Source organism: Nanorana parkeri, unplaced genomic scaffold (assembly GCF_000935625.1).
Source record: "Nanorana parkeri isolate BGI_ZX_2015 unplaced genomic scaffold, ASM93562v1 scaffold854, whole genome shotgun sequence".
Classification (NCBI taxonomy): Eukaryota; Metazoa; Chordata; class Amphibia; order Anura; family Dicroglossidae; genus Nanorana; species Nanorana parkeri.
In genome coordinates, this window is record NW_017307122.1 from 466,857 (window position 1) to 490,267 (window position 23,411).

General features: G+C 44.4%; 1 protein-coding gene across 4 annotated transcripts in view; it reads right to left on the bottom strand.

Moving 5' to 3' along the window:
• The window catches only part of SPTAN1 (spectrin alpha, non-erythrocytic 1), an 89,784-nt gene that overhangs the window by 31,880 nt on the left and 34,493 nt on the right, over nt 1–23,411 (bottom strand). For 2 of the 4 annotated variants that reach the window (XM_018565509.1, XM_018565508.1), the window contains exons 4-23: nt 19,744–19,884; nt 18,734–18,880; nt 18,496–18,629; nt 16,745–16,889; nt 16,504–16,658; nt 15,138–15,273; nt 13,799–13,900; nt 12,646–12,783; nt 12,456–12,566; nt 11,403–11,480; nt 11,108–11,263; nt 8,749–8,953; nt 8,482–8,663; nt 7,883–8,126; nt 7,664–7,786; nt 6,675–6,892; nt 6,501–6,593; nt 6,088–6,222; nt 5,542–5,690; nt 509–568 (exon numbers count right to left, since the gene is read on the bottom strand). In XM_018565509.1, coding sequence (XP_018421011.1) covers nt 509–568; nt 5,542–5,690; nt 6,088–6,222; nt 6,501–6,593; nt 6,675–6,892; nt 7,664–7,786; nt 7,883–8,126; nt 8,482–8,663; nt 8,749–8,953; nt 11,108–11,263; nt 11,403–11,480; nt 12,456–12,566; nt 12,646–12,783; nt 13,799–13,900; nt 15,138–15,273; nt 16,504–16,658; nt 16,745–16,889; nt 18,496–18,629; nt 18,734–18,880; nt 19,744–19,884 — 2,852 coding nt within the window. The remainder of the gene's footprint in view (nt 1–508; nt 569–5,541; nt 5,691–6,087; nt 6,223–6,500; nt 6,594–6,674; nt 6,893–7,663; nt 7,787–7,882; nt 8,127–8,481; nt 8,664–8,748; nt 8,954–11,107; nt 11,264–11,402; nt 11,481–12,455; nt 12,567–12,645; nt 12,784–13,798; nt 13,901–15,137; nt 15,274–16,503; nt 16,659–16,744; nt 16,890–18,495; nt 18,630–18,733; nt 18,881–19,743; nt 19,885–23,411) is intronic. The other 2 variants (XM_018565511.1, XM_018565510.1) reach the window with 1 other exon arrangement.

A 23,411-nucleotide genomic window follows, 5' to 3' on the forward strand; every position in this document is an offset into this window, starting at 1 on the left:
GCACTCCCATTGGATGGAAGGGGGTGTGGTCTTCCCATGACATCAGGGCTAAACCACATCAGCTGCCATTCTACTGTCCAATAAGACTTGCCTCAGTGGCCATTATAGGCACTCCCATTGGATGGAAGGGGGTTCAGCCTTCCCTTTCTAAGCCTTGTCAGCTGCCATTCTAACATACAATGAGACCAGCCTCAGTAGCCTGCACAGGCATTCCCACTGGGCAGTGACAGTAAATGACAGGGCTTAGCCATGAATTCAGTCCCTAGTAAAAGCAATGGGCGATAAACTGGTGTCTGCAAGCAAGACTCACTTTCAAAAGTTTAAAATAGTGTTTACTTTAAATTTTTACTTAAATCAAAGTTGAGGCCCTGTACAACCAACAAGTGCATGTACATGCAAGCACCACATGATGCGTTAAGTTTACCAGTAATGTAATTTACAGACAGTGGTAGTCGTGACATGTTCACTTTAAGCACCTAAAACATATTGATGGCAATGGAATACTTACAATTCTGAAACCTGATTCATACGCAGAGATACACTGCCAGCTTCCTTTGATAGGACAGCCCTGTACAGACAAGAAGGGAGCACAGCAAAGTAGGCATGCAGACATTAGTGTGATTAACATCAGGCAAGGAGGTGCAGCTCAGCCTGCAGGCTGTATTAGGAGGGACTGCACAGAATGGTGTGCAGCAATTCCAGGGGGTGTCCAACTTCAGAGAGGTGCAAGCAGGCTCTTCCAAGGTCAAGCAGATCCGGCATGGACCAGTAATTTTTCCATTTCATTAGGCTGGTCATACAGCTATAGATTATCTGCGTATTTTCTATGATCAGATGGAAAAAGTGCAACAGATTCCTCCATCTACGCTGAACTGTGTGTATGGAGGAATCTCCCACTGGGCCAAGCTTCAGTATCTTGCTGGTTGGCCCCACTGGCTCTCAAAATACCTGAACAATCTGATTGGATGCCGGCAATGTTCAGGTGTTTTGAGAGCCAGTGGGGCCAACCAGCAAGATACTGAAGCTTGGCCCAGTGGGAGATTCCTCCATCCACACAGTTCAGCGTAGATGGAGGAATCTGTTGCACTTTTTCCATCTGATCATAGAAAATACGCAGATAATCTATAGCTGTATGACCAGCTTTACATTAGACATGTGCACTGCCAAAAAATTCGTTTCGTTTCAAATTCGGATTTGTGTTATTTCGTTTTTCGGGATTCGGGTGTGAAAGTCAATTCGGATTCGGAATTCGGATGAAATTCGGTAGCGTTCGCACGAACGTTCGTTTTGTTTTCTGTTCGTTTGCAGCAAAAGTGACATTTGAGGGGAAAAAAATATTTTTCTCCTTCTCTAATGTCACTTTGCTCCAACGAACGAAACGAATAAGAAACGAAGAACAGAAAACGAAACGAACGTTCGTGCGAACGCTACCGAATTTCGGAAATGGAAATTCGGATTCGTTTGGTCTGTAATTCGGAATTCGGATACATCCGAATGTCCGAAAATTCGTCCGAATTTCGATTCGGAACGAAACGAATCGCACATGTCTACTTTACATTTGTAACCCATGTAGTTCAAATTTCTAATTAAATATTTAAGTGCACAAATAGGGAATCAAATATATAATGAAAATAGTTAATGGTAATTTGTAGGGATGCACTGAAATTTTGGCCGCCGAAACATATCGGCCGAAACTGGCAGTTTTAGCAAAATGCCATCTTTTGGGCGAAATTGTGGTGCATGCCTGGCTTCTCTCCTCCCCGCAGGGTACTGCTCTGTGTCCCCTCTGACACAGTGCAGTGTCCAGCAGGGAGGAGAGAAATGGTGACAGGAGACCAAGTGGCACGGGGAAGGAGAGCGCTGTAAAGACCCGGCGTGTCACAGGAGGCAGGGCTCCCCACCCGCTCCGCTCAACCCCCGTGACAGATCAGGAGAGCAGTGTGGAGGCGGAGACAGCTGTCACTGGAGAGCGAGCTCTCCTCCCACACCGCTCGGTCAGCCTCCTGCGACAGCGAGTACAAGCAATCAGTGAGTGCTGAGTGTTTGTAAATAATTGAGGACATAGTACGTTTACTGTGTCCAAAATTATGAACGAATGGGAAGTGCTCTACATCACCTCCTGTTTATTCATGATTGTGGCTATAGTAAAACATACTATAACTACAAGTTATGAATGAACAGGAATGCCCAGTATAGAGCCTTCCTGTTCATTGATAACAGGGGCTGCAGAAAAAGAGATTGAGAGACTTTGTGTCCTCAATCTCTTTTTCTATTTTAAAAGGGAAATATCAGGGGTCAGTTTAGACCCCTAATATTTCCCCGATGCCCCCGACAGTAAAAAGGTAAAAAATACAATTTTTTTTTTTTTAAATAAATAAAACATTTATAACAAATAAAATATTTAACATTTTTTTAAAAGGTTAGAAATGATTTGTTTCGGCCTGGCTTTTATTTTTGGTTTTGTTTCCGTTTTAAAAATTTCATTTTGGCGCACCTGTAGTAATTTGCTAAGTCAGTATGCCAGAACTGTGCCAAATTAAGCTGGGACGAAAACCAATTTGCCCATTGGCTAATGAAGCCATTTACCAATGGCTTAAAAGAAATCTGTTCTGAGAGAAATATGGCCAATGCTGACTTCTACTTCTGAAAATACTAGTTGCTTAGCTACCATGCTAATCCTCTGGCCTCAATACTTTCAGTCACTTGCCTAGAACGAGTAGGCAAATCAAAAAAAATCTGACTTTATTTTGTTGCATACTTGCTCCAAGTCAGTGGTTCAGAAAGTACTGTGCGAGATAGCCATTCAAATGGCTTTTTAGTCAGGGATCAGTAAAAAGGTATCTCTCAGTACAGGTTTCGTCTAAAAAAGTGTTTTCCCAGCTTAAGTCCCCGCTACGCGTATCGTTAATGCGGTTCAAACCTGCACGAAACTGCGCGCTTCGACATGCATTCCGGAAAATGAACACCAAAAACGCGGAATGAGCTTGCGGTGTGCCACTACTAGATAATGGCACCCAGTGGCGTCACAAGGGGGTGCGGCCCGAACCCGGGTGACACCAAAATGACATTTTGGTGTCCCCCCCTCTAAAAAGTCGGACACTCGGTCATGGACCGAGAGCCCGACAGTGCCAGGAGAGGACCCGGCAGCATATCTCATCCGGCCGGGTAAATGTCCCCTCCTCTCTCTGCCGGCGTCCATCACCAAGATGGGCGTCGGCAGGCATCAATTAGACGACCACGCACGCGCGATGACGGCACAGCGAGGTGTCACCTGGTCTTCGCTCCGGGTGACACCCCGACCTCAGGACGCCCCTGATGGCACCCCAAATATAGCTGAGCAAATGTGTTTTCCCACAAGCATGAACATGCAGGGGGAAAAAAACCCGGCAGAAAGCATGTCGGAAAATTTGTGACATGCACTACGTACCTGCGTTTGTTGTGCACTCAGAGACCCATTGAAATCTGCAGGGACCCTCACCAAACACATCACCAGGACGTGCGTTTTTAGAACACTACGGTTTCAATGGGGGGGGAGAAATCAAGCAACACCGTGCTTTACCCACACAGGACAAAGAAACAGCTCCACTTAACGGTCTGCCCTCCCCAGCAGCACAAACTCACTTTTGCTTCACATTCCTGCCCACCTTCTCCGCCACTGGGAGCACATAAAATACTCCAGACTGACAGTTATGAAGGAGAATGTCGCTTTCCGCTCACGTGACAGCAATGGGCATTGGCCTAGTGCTGTCACATGGAGAACCAGAGTAAGCTTTGTAAGCTCCAACTAGAGCTACTTGGTGGCTACGCTGGGCTTCCTTGTCCAAACCACAGCGGCTAAATGGAATGGTAGGGAAGTAAAAGGAAAGGTCAGTTTGTGCTGCTCGGGAGGGAGGCATTAAAACAAACCCAATGCTTTGCATATAAAGTGGACCTCTGCCACCAAGGATAGACAGCCTGTTGCTTAAAAAGGATATTAAATAGTGCATACCTACATAGGAAAAGGATATGCAAGTGGACACCCCCTTGAACTGAAAATATCACAGCTTGGGTTCATCATTCCTAGAACAGTCTCCTCAAGCTGTGATACTTTCAACCTCACCTCGCACAGTAGTGCAGACAGAAAAATCAAACATTAAACAAGATGCATATTAAATCATGGTGAACGGTGCTGCGATTGGTGGATGCATATTGCAGGCTGGTTATGTGGGGAATCACACAGCAAAAAACAGACGTTAGGTCTGAAGGTACATATCAATTTATACAAAGATGTGATGGTGATTGCAAGTGAATATGATGGCATGCAGTAATCAGGATGGTTGATATGAGAAAGGAAAAAAGGGAAGTTTTGTACAATGACTGTAATGGAACAATAACATTATTTTCATCAAAGCCGTGGCTTCCAATAAAATGGACCTGTAGATGAAATTTGGTACTTCAACTTGTTCGGCTATAATGCTGCACAAAAATACTGACTTTACATGCTTGTTCCTTTAAAAGTTCAGTCTGGATCGACAATTTGAGCCAAACTCCATCCAAAACCCTTTAAAAAAAAAAAATTGCATAGCTTTTTATAGAGTGGGGCAGGGTCAGACCGTCAATCAGGATCTGTCTTTGACTCCAACTCGCGGTATACTGAGACGCTGCAGCCGGAACGGATCCCGACAATTCTGTCTGGATCCACCCAGCTGCGTGACAGCTGGCTCTGCCTATCCAGGGGGGGAATCCCTGCAGGAAGCCATGAGTGACAGTCACAGCTCTCTGCAGGGATAGATCGAGAAGTGAGCGAGCGCCGGTATGTGTTCGCTCACTTGCTGATCTACTGAGCCGACCTGTGACAGTTTCATTGTCACAGGTCGGCTCAGATTATGAGGCTGAGTGAAAAACACTCCTCATAATTCTCCTTAAAGAGCAGAAAATGACATAGTACTCCTCGGTATGCAAGCACCCTAGCTGCCCACAATGTAAAAATCTGTTCTAGCTTTCAGATCGCAGTTGGACAATTGGTCAATTTGAAGATCCCAGATGGAAGCTTACTGCTGAAAAGTTCAACGGATTCAAGAAATTGAAGGAATATTCTAATTATTTGAAGTTAACCTAAGAGTTTTCCAGTTCTGGCATTTTAAACAAAATATTGCTTCATATCAGACAATGCCAAACTGGAGGCAGGAGGCCACTTTAGTTTACATGAGAATGAGCCAATGTAGATAATAGCTCACTGAAAGAATCCCTGCCTTTATCTGGAATAAAGAAAGGCCAGTCTCCCAAAATTCGGCAGTGGAGAGATGGAAGAACAAGTGATCAGCTCAAACCCATCTTTGTCCCATAAACAAATGACCACATAGCATCAGTTTTTTTCCCCCCATGGAATTTGTGCAGCATTATGGCTGTATAATCTGAGCCTGTAGTCCTCATCAGGGAGATTATTAAATATTAAAGAGGCCAGCTTAAATTGTAACCTATGAAACCCTTTCTCCTATGAAATATCACTGGTCTCTTTACCAAGCACAGCAGACCTAAACGAACAACAAAATGGTGTCTTACTGTCCATCGATCTGTTCCTGACGCAATGCAATGCTTCCTTGTTCATCCAGCAGGTTTTCCCGAGAAGCAGACTGTGCGGGATCCAGCTTCTTCACATACGCAGCAGGTACAAAGCCCTGACGGTCATTCACTTCCACTTTCCACCAGTCCTAAAGACACCATGCAATCTATTACTAATGGCGCACTTGCACATCAGGCTATATGTAAACAGTCTGCAGAGTAATGCTTTAGAATGGTGGAATAAGCAAGGAACAAATTAGGATTGTTGATATTGGCATCATGGTTACAGAGTCAAAAACAATCAGAGATAGTCTACTTTAAGATATGCTAATACAGCAGAAATACACCAGCACGGTCCATACATGAACACGTAGACAGTAATGTGGACCTTGGGAGATAAAGCCAACATGGGACCAGTGGGCGTGTATATTGGGTGAACAAAATCCTTTGAGTGAACGATCGTTTAACATCAAACATTTAGAGCTCTGTATGTACAGGTAAGACTTGGATACCATTATCCAGGACCGCTCATTTTTAATTGGTTACCTTATTTGTGCTATTCAACAGCGTTAGGATGTCTCCTTTCTTCATGGTCACTTCCCTTGGGCTCTTCTCCTGATAATCATACAAAGCCAGAACTAGCTCCTTTCCAGTCTCGTCATCTGTTGGTGCAACTTGTTGCTAAAAACAAAAAAAGGAGAAGGCTGGTCAGCTTCAATACCTACTGGTCTGCCCAAATACACAGTCCAGTAATTTAAAACACAGCTCAATGGGTGCATCTGGAATATGTATGGGTTTCTTAGTTTGCATCCTCCATTATATATACACTGCACGTTAGGTACGCACATATCAAGCCGATACGGACTTGCTAAAGCATGTGGTCTATAAGGTGTCAGATTGGGGTTTGCAGGAGATTAAATTAGGTAGGAATTTAATCTACTGATGACTGTTACACTTACCCGGCAACCTTGGGCCTGCTCCCTTAGCGATTGGATGCTGCTTCCATATGCCCGGAGATCAGACATCAGAGCTTCGTGTTTCTTCAGAAGAGCCTGAAAGCAGGAAATTCATATAAGTAACAGAGCGGACTAAGAGGCAAGAACTTGGCATTAGGGCCGGGAGGCTGGTCCTACCTCTGCAGAGTCCTCATCTTTGCCATAGTCGGTGCTTCCTACAATTGGCTCCTTTTCTCTCATCCAGGACTCGGCTTCATTGGCATCAGCAAAGTACTGCTGAGCCTGGAGAGAATCTTCTAGATCCTGTCTTCGCTGTGATGCCTTGTTCCTCAGAGATGCCCACTTATCGTTCAGTTCCCTCAACTTCACTTTCACATCATCAGACGCAAAATGTCCTAAGGGCAACAGACCCAATTAGTGGTTTCCAAAGTAAAGGATGGTTTACCACCAGGGTACAAATGACTGTAGGTGATCCATAGCATGCTTCATGAGAAGGACAACCTTGCGAAAGAATAGGTTCAGTCTAACGTCAGCTATCAAGCAGTGCAGAACCTCCGCCTAAGTAGTGTACTGATGTAATCAATACAATACAAGCAAATTTTGTCAAAAAATTTTATGGACCTGGAAGTGATTTATTTTCTTCCCTCAAGGAAACTGAAATTAAGTTTAGGAGTACAGATGGTACTGATCCGAAAGCAATGAAAGTAGATGCTGTGGCTGCACGCAGCCAGAAGCACTTGAGGGAAGACTCCACGAGAAAGAAAGGTGACTAAAAAAATACCACATCTCCCTCAGTAGAGAGGAGATGTCCATCACCTATGGACACTAGCAAAAAAAAAAAAAAGGATTTTTCTGTAGTGGGCAGGGTTATATGAGGGTCCTCACAGCTCTGCCCAGTGTTCATCACCTGGTGATACCTGCATATTACCCAGTCTATGAATTGCCTGTGTCCTGTACAATTAAGACATGGAGATCTCAGTTTAACAGTATAGATATCGACTACAACGGAAGTACACAAATAGCTGGGGGCTGTATTTAGATATAATGAGGCCCAAGGCACACTTGAATGATGACACCCTCATACTAAAAACAGAAAAAAATCTAAAGCTTTATACAAAACACATGACAGGAACCATGATCTGAAAACAAAATGCTCTGCCTTATACCTTCAGTGATCATGTTGTTTCCCTTTTGTGTGACAGCTTTGATACGTGGCTCGTGTCCAGCTATTTCAGCTTGCAAAGCCTGGTGCTTCTTCAGCAGGTTCTGAACACCGATCAAATCCTTGCCTAGAAACAAGATCATTAAAAGGAGTTAGGAGGACTTATTTCCACCAAGTCTATGGTCTGCAGAAGGCCAACATTGTAAGTGACAAGAGCAGACACCTCTGTTTGTGGAGGCAGCAATAGGTTCCTTCTCCCTGATCCAGGTTTCTTCATCTTCAATATCTCTGAACAGCTGCTGCAGACGCAGAGAGTCAGATAGCTTCTGTTTGCGAGCAACCATGGGTTCTTTTAAAGCTTCATAGCGTCCGACCAAAGCCTCCTGCTTTTTCTTGATGTTATCCGAATCGAAATGTCCGGCCTCCTGAAACTGACGTGCCTGGATGGTGATCCCATCTATACGGTCCTGTATAAACATTAACAAGACATAAGAAACATATCCCTTGGTACAAGAACTTGATCGTGAAAAAAATGTCCCATTAGCTCCACAGAGGGCTTAAAAAGCACCAAAAAAAGGGCTAAAGAACCAACTGAAAGAAAAACGATAACAAGAAATATAAATCCTTTGAAGACAAAAATCCCAAGACATCCTGCCTTCAGGACATTGAGCTAAAACTTGGCTCTCATTTCTTGTGATGAGGATATATCCTACGGATGGAGGAGCAAAGCCCCCTTGCTTAATGCCCCTCCCCTAGCGGCAGGGCTAAAAACCCAGTGGTCTGCTGTGTCCCCCAGTGATTGGAGAAACAAAATTGGAGTACCTGGTGAGCCGTCACATCAGCTTCTAGTAGAGCATGCTTCTTCTGAAGGTTCTGCACATTAGTTAAATCTTTGCCATAGTCATCTGAAGCCAAATGTCCCTCCACCTCATATAACCACAGTTCGATGTCCTCCACATTCCGATTAAATTGTTGTTGCTGGTTGGCTTCGCGTAGCTTAATGCCTGGGTAGTAAAGCCACAAATATTAGCATTTAATTTCAAGAACCTCTCTTGGGTTACACTGCTCAAATCATCCTCAACACCTCACCTTTCAGTTCAGTGGCTTCCAACAGCCTTTTCCACAAGGTGAGGACTTCGTCCATACGAGCTGCCACCTCATCGGATGCATAATGGTTGACATCGATCAATTTCTGTCCAGAATTCTCCAGTGCATCAATGCGACTCTGGTTGGCAGAGAGTTCAGCCTCAAAAGCCTGGTGTTTCTGCACCTTACCCTGGAGATTGGAGGGATCCTGCAGGGAATAGCAGAGAATGTCTCTTATTTTAGTTACATTTGTTGGATTTTCGTATACACACAGATCTACTTTTCAAATGACGAGCTCAATTAAATCCACCAACGAAAAAAAAAAACCTGCATTCAGGGGCGTGGCAGTGCATTGAAGTCAATGACACCGCAGCCATGCCCCCAGTGCAACCGCCGCACCAGGAGTGCAGGCACATTAGTGCCTGCGTTCCGGTCCAGTGCGATCTGCAAAAATGCTGCATTTTTGCAGATTGAGCTGGACCGGAAAGCAGGCTTTAATGTGCCTGAATGCAGGGAGCCGGCCGGCTTGCGTTCCAATGCTTTCTTGAGGCTAAACACTCTGGAACGCAGACTTTGTGGTGTGTACCGGCCGTCTCTTCTCTCCATTGTTTCTATCTGCTGTCTCTTCTCTCACTTTCTCCGTCTTTCTTCTCTGTCTCTGCTGTCTCTTCTCTCACCTTTGTCTGCTGCATCTCTCCTGTCTGTCTTTTCTTACCTGCAATGCAGCAGCTTCCCCGCAATGCAGCAGCTTCCCAAGTCTCCTCTCTCCTTCCCATCTGCAGCATCTGACACATTTCAGCCGCACGAGCACGGCGAGAGGACAGGACACAGGTCAGTGAGTGGATCGTGATCTACCAGTGTTCACTTTGCGATCTACTGGTAGATTGTGATCTACCTAATGGGCACCCCTGTGGTAGACTGTATCTCCATCTACAGGAAATGTGAATACTATGCATCCTCGGAATCCTAAACAGGCAGGTGGTTGAGGGGAAGGCAGAAAAACCTAATAAATGTGGTCCAAAAAGGAAAAATATTGAAGAAAACCGGTGGCTAGGAACCTGCGATACCATTGGGAGGCCTGCCTGCTGATAACGGAGACATGCTCCTGCAATGGGGGGAAAAAAACCCAAAAATGTTGTTATAGCTGTAGAAAGTTATTAGTAGTATAGTGTGAACTTATTTTTGAATGGCGTATGTATAAAGTCACTCGCACTCCAATAGAATTTCAAGTCAAAAACGTTTTTTTGACTGGATTGCCATCACATCATATAGTGACGTTTCGGAACATCAGTGGTTCCTTCTTCAGGCAAACAGAATATGAAACACCACAGTACAAGTGCAGATATACACTGAGTGGCCAGTTTATTATGACCACCTGACGTTTGTAGGCAAATTAGCTATAATTTGGCGCTGAAGTAGCTCCGCACCAAAACACTATCCAAGTGTGGAGATGGGCGGGATCTCTTAGTGATTGGGAGCTAACTCAGGAGCACATGTGATAGTTTGCAGCAAGGCCAGAGGCAACATGGCAGCACATTTAGAACTCTTAAAGGGCCAGATGATCCTGATTGATCTGGGCAATGTCTTGCATGTGATGCTTTGTTATATAATCATTATGGCGGGAATGCATAGTCTTTCCAGCAACGGAGGGGTTAACATGTGTTCATGTGATTGGTCCACTGTCTTCTCACTATATATCTGCACTTGTACTGTTGTGCTTCACATTCTGTTTGCCTGAAGAAGGAACCGCTGTTGTTCCGAAACGTCGCTATATGATGTGATAGCAATCGAGTCAATAAACCGTTTTTGACTTGAAATTCTATTGGGAGTGCGAGTGACTTTATACATACACTTATCTTGGATTGCAGAGGCATCTGCAGTCACTTTGGCACCCACCCGACTCTAAGGCCCCATTCACACTGAGCGATTTATTGCGCGGTAATTCCCACAATATCGCGGCTATTTACCGCGCGATATCGCTCTCCAATGCATCTTAATGGGGCTCTGTCTGTCGCTGTCGCGGGTCGTGAGTCGCTACAGCAGGACCCTTTTTGGAGCGGATTTTGCCGCAATTCTAGCTTGCTCAATGCAAGCATTTGCGCAATATCGCGCGACAAACGCGCAAAATGCAAATCGCGCCACATACGCGCAATTTGCGAATCGCTCAATGTGAATGGGGCCTAAGGGAATTATTCGGTCAGGAATGCGATGGGTACACTGGATTTTGGACCTTTAAGTGGCTTTACAAATAATTTAAGCAAAATTGTCAAACTGTCACATCCACGACCTCAAAACTGTACTGGGTGTGTGTGTGTGTGTGTATATAATAGTTAGCATGCACAAGGGATCCCTCTGTACTCACCTTGTAGGCCTCATCAGTGGCAGTCTTCATCTTCTCATTAATCCAGCTCTTCAATTCATCAGAGTCCCTGAGGAACTGCTGGAGATGGAAGGAGTCGGCCAGCTGAGTGCGACGGTAAAGAGCTCGCTCATGAAGTGTGTTACGACGACTTAGGAGCTAAGGGGCGAAAAAAACAGTAGCATTAAAAAGGAATGCCTTATTATTCACTCCTGCTACGACATGATAAAAATGTAAAATGACACTTAAGAGCTATACCTTCCTATACATGGAGGTAACAGACAAAGACCAGGCTTACCGCGTCTCTGCGCGTGGCAACATCATCCATTGCATAGTGTTTATTCTGAATAAGTTTTGTGGCAAATTCATCAAGGGCCTAAAATACAGATCACAGTGAAATTTAGGCATTTTCAAAAGCAGAGCCAACAAAGCCTAAAATCTAACAAGCCACAGAATAAATTACCTGCCAATTACAGCATACAGATAAAGGTTACATGTCTTCAGCAGGATATTAGAAATTAAGAGGGTTATTCACGAAAGAGCCAAAGGATTCAGCCGTAGATTCGGGGACAACCCCACTTTTTTTTTTTTTTTTAAATGAGGTCCCTCCTAACTTTCCTACCAGACCTAAATGGTCTGGTATGGTTTGGGAGGGGGACCCCCCTCTTTATTCTTTTTTCCCTAACTTAATTTTTTTAAATTATTTTCTTAACTTGTTTAATTTTTTTTACATTTAGATAATTTGTAAACATTTTTTTCCCCATTTGTTTAATTTTTTTCTATTCTGCTTGCTACCTCGAAGGTAGTTTGGCCCCTATGGAAGCAAGCGAGATGCCGGATCTTCGGCTTAGCCAATCCAGATGTTGGATTGGCTAAGTCCAACTCATTCTACACTTCGGCTCAGCCGAACATCATGACCGAAATCAGCCATACTGAGCTGAAGTGAATAGCCGAACATTGTACGGCTCTGTTCACTTCGGCTCGGTTATTCATTCAGCTGCTTTGTAAAGAACCTCCCATGCCTTTTGAAAAGGTTAATTGCCTGGCTGTTATTTTGCTTGTCTAGCAATTTCAGTCATTGACTAGGAACAAGTATCAGAAGATCTGGCTATGTCAGATGAATTTTCTTCATGCTTGTTCCATGCCGGCGATTTATGACAGCCAAGCAAATAGCTTTTTTAGAATGAGGTCATCAATGTCAGCCCCCCCCCCCATTTCTCTCATGACAGTTTCCTTTAATGGGAGAACTTCGGCCATGAGAAAAAAATCGCCAATAAAAGCTTCTTTTTTTTTTTATAAGGGTAGCTGTTGGATTCTACTGTTGTAGCTTGTTGTAAAAATCATGTCATACCGTGATCTTCTCTTCTTGGGCACTGAGGGATTTTTCAAAATCTTCATGTTTCTTCAGAAGTGCCTCCACACTATCCAGAGAATCTCCCAGGTCTTCATTGAGCAGGAAGGCCTGATAAAAGAATCAGTATTTTAGAACAACTGGCTTGCTGCAAATCATTCAGTGAAGTGAATTAAAAAACAAAACTTACTTCCTGCTTGCTCATCCAGTTGTCCACTTGTTCGGTATCCCTGTAGAAAAGTTGCAGGTCCATACACTGCTCATACTGCTGTCTGCGCAGCTCCCACAGCTCCAGGAGGGAGGACCTCTCTTCTGCCAAGATGGTGAGCTAAAAGACAAACAAAATGGTGCATTTTGTTAATCCATAATAAGCCCAACAATTATTAGCATGTTGTGGAACACCACATAAAACTAGAGTAGAGCTAAAGCCCAATCCATGTTGCCCCATTGTATAGAATGTCTTTTAAAGAACCTGGTATCCCCGGAAGGAGATCCCCATTTACTCCCAAATGCTGACCCAAGTCTGAATTTTCTTGAGACCATACCCCCCAAACTAAAAGTGACTCAAGCATATGTTAAGGGCATGGTGGGATGAGACTTTACCCTTTCTCTTCCCCCTCTTACCCCATAACCCCCTGGACGTGCCCTCTAACTACCCAGTACCTCCACATCTTTTCATCGCAATTAAAACTACACTTCAGTCCACATTTTGACAACCACAATAACAACAAATTATGCATGGTACACTCTTTCTTAGATGCCAACCTAAAATAGCCTCTTTTCACATTGTGCTGATCAATCTCCTCAAATTGTCACAACACATGAGCACAGGGACTATCAACTTGGGCAATTGTTTGCAAGGCTCTGTGTAATATTTGAGGCACCTACTAGGTTATATAAAAACCTGTATCATATTGAAATTTCTCAGTGATCTGGATGATGCATCCCCCTCAACTCTCCCATCAAGTTCCAACACAATTGTCACTACTGCTTTGCGTCCTGTAACCTCACATAGTAAAAGCAAATAAAGTATGCATAAAAAATTGTTGCACCATATGAGTAAATGTATCCCTTGTCCAAAGGAACCAGATTGCAGCTGTCATTGGAACTGATAGAACATGTTGCCCCTCTCTGTCTTATTTGACCCCACCCATCCCTACTATCCTCTTCTGACCCCACTCTGTCCACCCATAGTGCAGATCGAGAGAATATTTCCCCCCCCATAATAGTGAAAAAAACATTTTACATACACAAATATTTTATGGTTTAATTCACACTGGTTTATAAGAACCATGGACCATCTCTAATCGAGTAGGAGAGAAGAATTTCTCTGGTCTACATACCTTCTCCTTGACTTCCTCTGAGGCATAGTGTCCAGCATTGAGCAAGTCCTGTCCTGCGGCGTCTGCGGCTTTGAAACTGTCCTCATGGGCATCAATTTCTCCCTGTGGGGAGAAGGAAAAGAAAGTATTAAATGTAGTTATATGTTCATCATATCACTTCTGGATCAATCCATGATGGCAATACAAATTTCATATATTAGGACTATTAATGCTATAGAAATCAACGTGGTCTTGAATTCACTAATTACTTGCACTAACGATGAACACATTTGTAGCTTTGGAGCCAGCTAAGCCAGAAAGTTCATGGAAACAATTTTCCACTGAAAAAAAAAATATATATAACTTCTGGGTTATGACTACTAGGATTTTAGGATCGGTCTCTGTCTGACATACAATGAAAGAACGCAATCTTTCTCGAGATATGAAAGTATTATAAGGAATGCACCTTCTTAATATAAGCTGGGCCAGTAAATTGGAGAGGTACTTAAAATGGCTACTGCTATGCCAACAAAGGCCTGAAAACCTCTTTCTTAAAGTTGTTGTCTATTCTGAGTTCATTTTACCTTGATTCCCCCCCTCCTATCTCTCTATGCAAACAGGCAGGCAGATCATTGCTGGTGGGACTGCCTAGCAGGGCGCTGTACAGAGGCATAATTAGAAATCTCAGGGCCCCCCCGGTGCCCCAGTGCAAGAAACCATGAAGGACACCCCCCCCAGCTATAGAGGGACTACAATTCTCAGCAATACATTATACAGCAATGCGGAATACCCGCAGTTGTGGTGCTAGAGGGCAAACAGAGGCACGTCTCCTCCCACCCCCTCTCAAGGTATATGGAGTGAGCTGACAGTGGGTAGAACGCAGTGGTATGAGTATCAACCACCGCAGGGAGCTGCGGAGCGTTTGCCTGCTGCATGCTGGGTGCTGTAGTCCCAATGTCGGCACCTCAGCAGTCACCGGGGCCAGGCCCTCTTCTTCCTTTCCGGGCCCCTCTAGTGGCAAAACATCAGGGCCCTGTCGCACATACAACCGCTGCGACCCTGGTAGTTCTGCCAGTGGGTCTGGCATTCTGCAATATAATTTGGGGTTTAAGTGTACTTTAATGGAATAAATCTTTAGTGGCTCACAATGTGCAATGAAATTAGAGTAAGCAATTTCAGAGGAGCCGAGACAACTGTACGCGACTGAAGGTGGTTCAGATTATACGAAACTGAGGTTTTTGCATGTCACTGACAACAGTTGCACTAGCTTTGAAGGACACATGCAGATGACCTTCATCCCAAGAGAATGAAAAATCAAAAAGTTGTCAATAACTTACTAACACACAAGCAGGAGCTCTACCTTATGTTCTTGGTGTCTATCGAGAAGAGCCTCCGCTCCAGCCACATCATTGGCTAGTTCATCAGCATTGATGAGAGCCTTCATTTCGGTTACCCAGCTAGTCAAGTCTCTAAAGTCTGCAAGGAATCTCTGTAGCCTGGAAAGGAAACATGGAAACTAAGCCAACAAGACAAAAAATCACATCTACATACCTAAAATGAATATGTATACAGAAATGGAGCCCCAAACAACTTCCTTAAAAGTGGAAGGGCTAGAATTCTTTTTTTAGCATTATCTGTTCAACTCTAATGTTTAAAAATATATTGATGTTTAAAAGGAGAACTATGGGGTCAGGGCTTTTCACCATGGTTCTCCTTAGGGTAACGGGAGGACACAAACTAGCGTCCTCCCGTCACCCTAAGCACAGTATACCGCGAGCTGCAGCTCGCGGTATACTGAGACGCCGGAGCGGATCTCGACATCGATGTCGAAATCCGCCCAGCTGCATGACAGCTGGCTCTGCCTATCTAGAGTCAGAGCCAGCTGTACCCCGCCCCCTCCCCCGTCCGTTCCGCCAGTCAGCGCTGGATCAGAGCGGGGAGGGGGGAATCCAGCCCTTCCCCTGTCATGGCAGAGAGCCATGACAGGATCGAGAAGTGAGCGAACACCGGCATGTGTTCGCTCACCTCCCGATCTACTGAGTCGACCTGCGACAGTGTCATTGTCACAGGTCGGCTAGAACTATGAGGTGAGTGAAAAGCATTCACCTCATAGTTCTCCTTTAATGATTTCTTCAAAGGAGTGTGTGCTCAAGCCCAACTCTGGTTAAAACATTTTATGTTTTGTCAGTAAGGGTATAAACCCACGTCAAGCTTAAATTGCTGGCTCTCCCCATTGGGAAGGTCCCTCCACAACCAATATGTCTGTGCTAGTACATTTTAAATGCTGCTTAGGACATCCACAAGAAAAAGGGGGAAAAAGTACATCTCAAGGTGGCCATAAACTTTACAACCATCGCAAGACCTTAGTCTTGCGATGGTTGTAAAGTACTTAAAAAAACGTACGATCTGCCCATCTTGGACAGGCAGATGGTACTTGCGATGACTGCAATGAGGTGCGGGCTTGCAAGCACGGCAATGGGCAGTGTGCGCGTGCGCACACCGGCCCGTTTGTCAGTTGTCGAACAAGCAGGCCACTCACTCGCCGAGAATCGTACGATTCCCGGCGGGTTTTCCAGCCTGCTTGTTCGATGGAAGACGTGCGACCGTACAGTAGAAACGGTCGCACGCCTTCCATACACTGTACGATTCTCGTATGATCGCGGGATTTCCCGCGATTCTCGTACGAGAATCGTACAGTGTATGGGCACCTTTAGTTGATCACTCACTTGTAGGCGTCGTAGAGGCGGGTGTGGCGCTCAGCTGCCAAAGTGCGGATCTGCTCCCAGTTGTTGATCAGCTCAGTCCCTTTCACCTGAATCTGTTGCGCATTCTGAGGGTGGGACTGCTGCAGGCGCTCCGACTCTGAGCACAGGGCTTTTACCTAAACAAAGAATCAATTAGATCATTAGCTAATGTCCAACTTTACATCCCGACACAAAGAACTCGTAGCTGTGGAATAACTTATACCTTCTCCTCAAGAGCTGCCAGGTCTCGCTCCAGTCCTTCATGCTTACGCAGGAGAGCTTGCACGCTGGCCAAGTCTCTTCCAAAGTCATCTGATGCCATCAGCTGCTCCTTCTCCCTGATCCAGCCAATAGTCTCATCCACATCTCTATGGCAAATAATTGGGAAAGCACCATTAGAACAAGGCTACAAAAACATTGGAGGACTGTTGCAACCTCACGCTGCAACATACGTCAGACTCGTGTGTCAGAGAAGCTGTGAGATCACGCATCGGCAAGATTCAATAATTCTGCTACACAGTCCTGGCCACTTGGGTCTACATGCCATAAAATGTGCCAATTAAATATTTATTCATATTCAAAAGTAGGAGTATTTTGCAATATTTAAAATCTAAGCTGCATTAATTTAGTCTAGTTGTTGAGGAGAAGCTCTTTAGGGATTACTCAGCACTGTTCTATCCTTCACACTGTGCTATGAAAAGTGCAGCTCAAAGCACTAAAGAAGTAAAGTGTTTCATGTGAACCTGTCCTAAATTATATATTGGTGTCCATCTGGGCAAGGGGTTTTAAAGGGGGAAAAATACTGCAACTGTCTTAAATGCTTTATTTGGAATATACAAAAAACATAGAATTTTACCTGCAACTAGGATATACTGTAATTATAAACCATATAGTTGTTTATTTTCCATGTCATTGGCTGAATCTACTGACGGAACAAAAGGATGAGCATATTCTAGGTTTGTACACAACTACTGTTCAACCTAGAATATGTGCATCCTTTTGTTCCGTCAGCAACTGTCACAATAGCCAGAGGCACTGTAACAGAGCGAGATACTAAATGGAACTATGGTCACACTCTGGGCCTACCAATTGTGGAAACAGGTCCTGTGAATGTCAGTCCTCGCTCATACATATTTTTTAGTATTCAGAAATTCTGTTCTTTACACCATTTTGCACATTTCCCATTAGAGGCCTTCATTTCTTTGCACCGATCTCATAAGAAGCCTTCATCTTTCTTGCACTACAGTCACAGAACAGGCGAGTGTCAGGTGTACACATGGTGCTTAGGAAGTTACTTTGGCTCTACAGGTTAGGTTATATTAGAGAACCAATAGTAAATAAAAGTAAATCACCGGCACACACTTGAAGGGTTTTTAAAGTATTGATATGTTTATTTAATACCCAATGTCACATACTGTCATACGGTGCCAGCGTTTCGGGTCCGCACAGGGACAGTGCTATCGCTCTGATGAAGGATCCCTGTGCGGATCCGAAACGTTAGCACCGTATGGTAGTATGTGAGATTGGGTATTGAATAAACATATCAATACTTTAAAAAACCCTTCAAGTGTGTGCTGGTGAATTACTTTTATTTATTATTAGTGTTTTGCACGGCGCCATCCGTGTGGTCATCTGGGCACCACATATACCTTGTGGTTTTGAGACCGTGGCAGTGCGAATGGGATTTGGACTTTGATATTAGAGAACCAGACTTTGGATTTAGAGTAATACCATTTATGGGCTAATTAAATAAATAGTGCAAGACTATGCAGGCGATAGATGAGGCCAGCATGCCTCAAAAGGTTGCAACACAATCGATTTAAATAGCCAAAAAAGGCATCACCCTAAATCCAAACTTCTACTTTGACCACAGAGAACATGGTACAACACTCTGATTTTAGGAGGCGGCTTTATAAGACACAGGTGGAAACATCAATCCAAGCCTATATTGTAAGAATCATTCCTCCACTGTACCTGTTAAAACGCTGGACTTCGGCAGCTCCAAACAGTTTGCCTTGTCTCTGCTGAGACAGGCCTTTCAATCTCTGCCAGCTGGTATTGACTTCCTCTTGTTTGGTCTTTATTATTTCAAGTTCAGGATGTTCCTCCTGTAAGCAGAAAGCACGTGGAAAAAGGAGAACCGGTCAGTCAGCATAGTGGAGACAGCCTGGGAAAATAAAACACAGCAGCTAGCTCCTCTACAGTTCCTTACTTGGGCCAACTTTCCGGCTAACTGATTAACTTCATTCACTCTCTCCTCGTGGGCTGCCAAGTCCGTTTGGAACTCTTCAAACTTCTTCTGCAAGACTTCCACATGCTCCAGATCTTGCCCCAGCTCCTCTGATGTCACAATGGCTTCCTAAAAACAAATCATTTTTACATAAAATGAAAAAAAAAAAAAATGTGATTCAGTCCACAAATCTAAAGACCTACTGCCTAACCCATGATACAAAGCAGTCATCTTGTACAGGTTTTGCATTTGAATTTCTGTGTAGGGTACGTAGACATTTTATTGCCGAGGCCTGAAATAATGGATTTTGACATTCTACAAAAGCTTTTAACCAGATATGATATTTCTGGACAATTTTCCATTAAAAAGGAGAACTATGAGGTGAGTGATTTTCATTCAACCTCATAGTTCGAGCCGACGTGTGACAATGAAACGGTCAAACGTCGGCTCAATAGATCGGGAAGTGAGCGAACACATACCGCGCTCACTTCTCGATCTCCCTGCAGAGAGCTGTGGCTGTCACTCAAGGCTCCCTGCAGAGATTCCCCCCTCCCCCTTCAGATCCTCCAGCGCTGACTAGCGGAATGGACGGGGGAGAGGGCAGGTACAGCTGCCTCTAGATAGGCAGAGCCAGCTGTCACTCACGCAGCTGGGTGGATCTCGACAGTAATGTCGGGATCCGTCCCGGCTGCGGCAGTCTCAGTATACCGCGAGCTGTAGCTCGCCATATACTGAGCTTTGGGTGACGGGAGGACGCTAGTTTATGTCCTCCCGTGACCCTTAGGAGAACTATGGGGAAAAACACTTATCCCATAGTTCTCTTTTAAACAGGCCCTTACAAATGTTTTTGAAATAAAACCATTCCACGTGTAGATCACCTATATCTTTAGCCATTTACCTGGAGCGGTTGCCCTTTATTTCCATGATGGACAATCCATCTCATTGCCTGACTAGTTGCATAGTATGTGTAATAAAATGGTGCAGCAGCCTACCTTGTCATTGATCCAATCCAGAACATCCTCACATTCCCGCAGGTACTGGACCAGTTTTTGGGCCTGCTGCAGTTTGATTCCTTTCTCTTGCATCTTCATCAGTAAGAGTTCCCATAGACGATGCAGCTCCACTAAACGTAACTGCGACCAGAAAGCGAAAAAAGTCAGTTTCAGCCTATGTATAACATACACTTAGATACTGGTAATTGAGCCTGAAAATCGTTGAAGCGAGAGGCCAATGACACACACACACACACTGGGGGGGCACACACACGGATTTCTCTATACTGTCATAATTAAAGGGAAGCGTTCAGGACACAAATATGGGTGCCATTGTTGTAAATTTGCTTTTGAAGATGCACGCTCTGCGATGGTTAACCAGGCCTGACACTGCACTGCCTGCATGCTTAATTTGTATTAGTGCGAGGGTCTCACTAGTATTAAAAAAAGGACAGGATAACAGCTCTGGAGCTTTCACCTTTGGGAACAAGTCAGCAATGGCAGTTCGTATTTCCTGATCCTGACAGATTCTGTTTAACCACCAGGAACTGATGATCACCCCCTATTACCATATAAAAAGGGGAATTATCCTTCCCACTGCACACATGCAAAGAAAAGACTGAAAAGCTGCTGTTGGGTTGGATTGTGGAATAGGTTCGGTGATATCAGTTATCTGACGACATACGGTGGGAAAAACTCACGCCACGCCAGTTTGGAGAAGTCCTTCATCTAGCAAATAAAACAGTAGAGAAATGCTTAAAAGTCCACCTAGGTCCATATTAAAACAAGTTCTCTCTCCTCCGTTCAAAAAGAACCTATTGCTTGTTTTTGCAAAGTGGCGGGCTAGCACAGAGTAATCCTCATCCTGCTCCTTGTTGGCCTCAGAAACACCACTCTCCAGCACTGCAATCTGGGCAGGCACTCTACTAGCTGCCATGTCCCATCCAGATGATGTGGTTGCTGGTCCTACATTGATTACAGTGCAGTCATAATGGTGTCAGCAACAAGACCTATCAGAAACTGTCCTGAAGATGGTTTTGGTGGACCCGATACCAGAACCAGTGGTAAGGAAGATTGTGGGATGGTGGAGAAAGGAGAGCATTACTCTGGGCTAGCCTAACACCTTTCATGAGAAAGCTATTGCTTGTATTTGCACTGGAGGGGCAGGCAATTTTGTTTCTCTTTAATGTGGCTGGAGTTGGGCTCTAACTAATATTCAGGAATGCATTACTGTAGTTCAGAAGGGGAAAGAGCAACACATAGCTAGAAATAGCATGCACCAGACAGAAAAAGGTCATCACTGCACACTGCAACACGTCCACCTACGTGGATGTGAGACCCAACTTGAACACAGGTCACTATAGGCCTCTGTGATGTCCGGTATGGCGTGAAGGACTGAACCATAGACATGTATGTTAGCAGAAGTGTTAGTTGCTTCTCTATAGGAACATAACCAAGTACAGATATGCGGTTGGGTAGAAACACAACTCACATTTTCTTCCATTTCCCATAGCGCAATGATCGTATATTACTATTATAGTACAATACAGGATTTATATAGCGCCGTCAGTATGCGCATCGCTTTACAATATAAGGAAGACATTACAATCACAATACAATTCAAGACAAGATGGTAAGGAGGGCCCTGCCCGTGAGGGCTTACAATCTAAAAGGGAGGGGGAAGTGATACATGAGGAGGTAGCTGTGTGGGGATGAATTATGTGAGAATGTGAAGGTTCAGTGGTTAGGTTGAGCAGGGATGGGCTTCCCTGAAGAGATGAGTCTTAAGGGATCGCCTAAAGTCAGTCAGAGTGGGAGATAGATGGACAGGTTGGGGTAAAGAGTTTGAGGATGGGAGAGACTCTAGAGGTCCTGGAGGTGAGCATAGGAGGAGTTGACGAGGGAGCTGGAAAGCAGGAGGGCTTCGGAAGAGCTGAGGGGACAGTTAGGGTGACACTTTGAGACAAGGTTTGAGATATAGCCGGCGGCAGAGTTGTGGATGGCTTTACAAGTTGTTGTTAATATTTTGAATTTTATCTTTTGGGCTATAGGAAGCCAGTTGAGGGATTGGCAGAGGGGGGTTGCAGACACTGAGCGGTTGGTTAGGTGAATGAGTCTAGCAGCGGCATTCACGATAGACAATAGTCAAGACGAGAGATAACAAGAGAGTGGATGAGTAGTTTTGAGGTGTCATTGGTGAGGAAGGGGTGTATTTTGGAGATGTTACAGAGGTGAAGGCGGCAGAATTTGGATAGTGATTGGATGTGGGGCAGAAAGGTGAGGTTCAACTAAAGGATGACACCTAGGACCTTAACACGATGGGAGGGATGGATGATTGTTTTACCAATCTCAAGGGAAAAGTTGGGGGAAGGTGCACGGGGGTGGAGGAAATATCATGAGTTCAGTTTTTGAAAGGTTGAGTTTTAAGAGTTGTTCTATCCAGACGGATATGTCAGTTAGTAGATTAGTGACACGCAAGGACACGGAGTTGGCGAGTTGTGGAGTAGAAAAATATATTTGTGTCATCGGCATAGAGATGGTATTGGAAGCCATGTGAGGTTATTAACTGACCAAGAGAGGTGGTGTAGATAAAGAGAAGGGGTCCAAGGACCGAGCCTTGGGGGACTCCTACAGAAAGAGGAAGAGGATCTAGATTTGTAGGTGACACTAAAAAGGAGCCCTTAAATAGGTAGGAGAACCATTTTTTAAAAATAATTGTATTGTAAGCACATGGCACTTGAATAGCTTCAGCCCGGGAATGACAGCTGCCAGTGGCAAGATTCTGCAGAGGGAAGCTGAATGTAAATACAGCAGGTAGTGGGCGGGTGCAATAGCCAGCCTGCTATTTGCCATTTCAGATTGCAATAGCAGGTTGGGTATTGCACCCGTCCACTGCTTGCTGTGCCCTCCTCCCAGCGTGGAGGAGAGAGCTAGGGGGTCCAAACAACTAGTCAATAATGAGAATAGTTGCCAACTATTCTAATTGTACATTAAATCGATTAGTTGGTTGCATCCCTAATTCATGTGAAATATTTTATATTTACCTAAATAAAAGACATGGTTAAAAATGTCATTTGTTAAATCTTAAAATGATTATACAGTTGTGTTGGACTTGTGCACTATAAATAAGACGGGGTGTCCTAGATAGATTTGCTTTGGGAACCCAGTTTATTCCCAAAAATGGAATAACTGAGCTAAAAAGCATACAATATATAGAATTATAAAACTAGTGTATAAGAAAGAAACGTTTACCATTAAAGCCACATTTCAGGCAGAGTTAAAACATTGATGCAGTTCTCGATTCTTTAAAAAGGAGTAGATGCATTTTTTTTTACATACAACTAGTACAAGTAGGCTCCTCTCATCCCCTGCGTGGCAAAACTCAGACCGGGAAAGGATGAGAGGGCCTCCTAAACCAATCATTTGCTTATGCATATGATGACAGGGAACATGCTGACTGGAGGGGACGATTTATCAGTGTAGTTCTGCTTCTTCATTGGCCAGCCAGCAGGCTGCAGATGGGGACAGGACACCATTGTCACCCTAAACGTTAACACACAAGATGGTGTCACCTTTCTGGCTGTGTTGTCTGGGAGAGATGTGTGAATCATGAAAATGCATAAACAGAATTACCTGGTGTCACCAGGAGCTATCAATTTATATATATA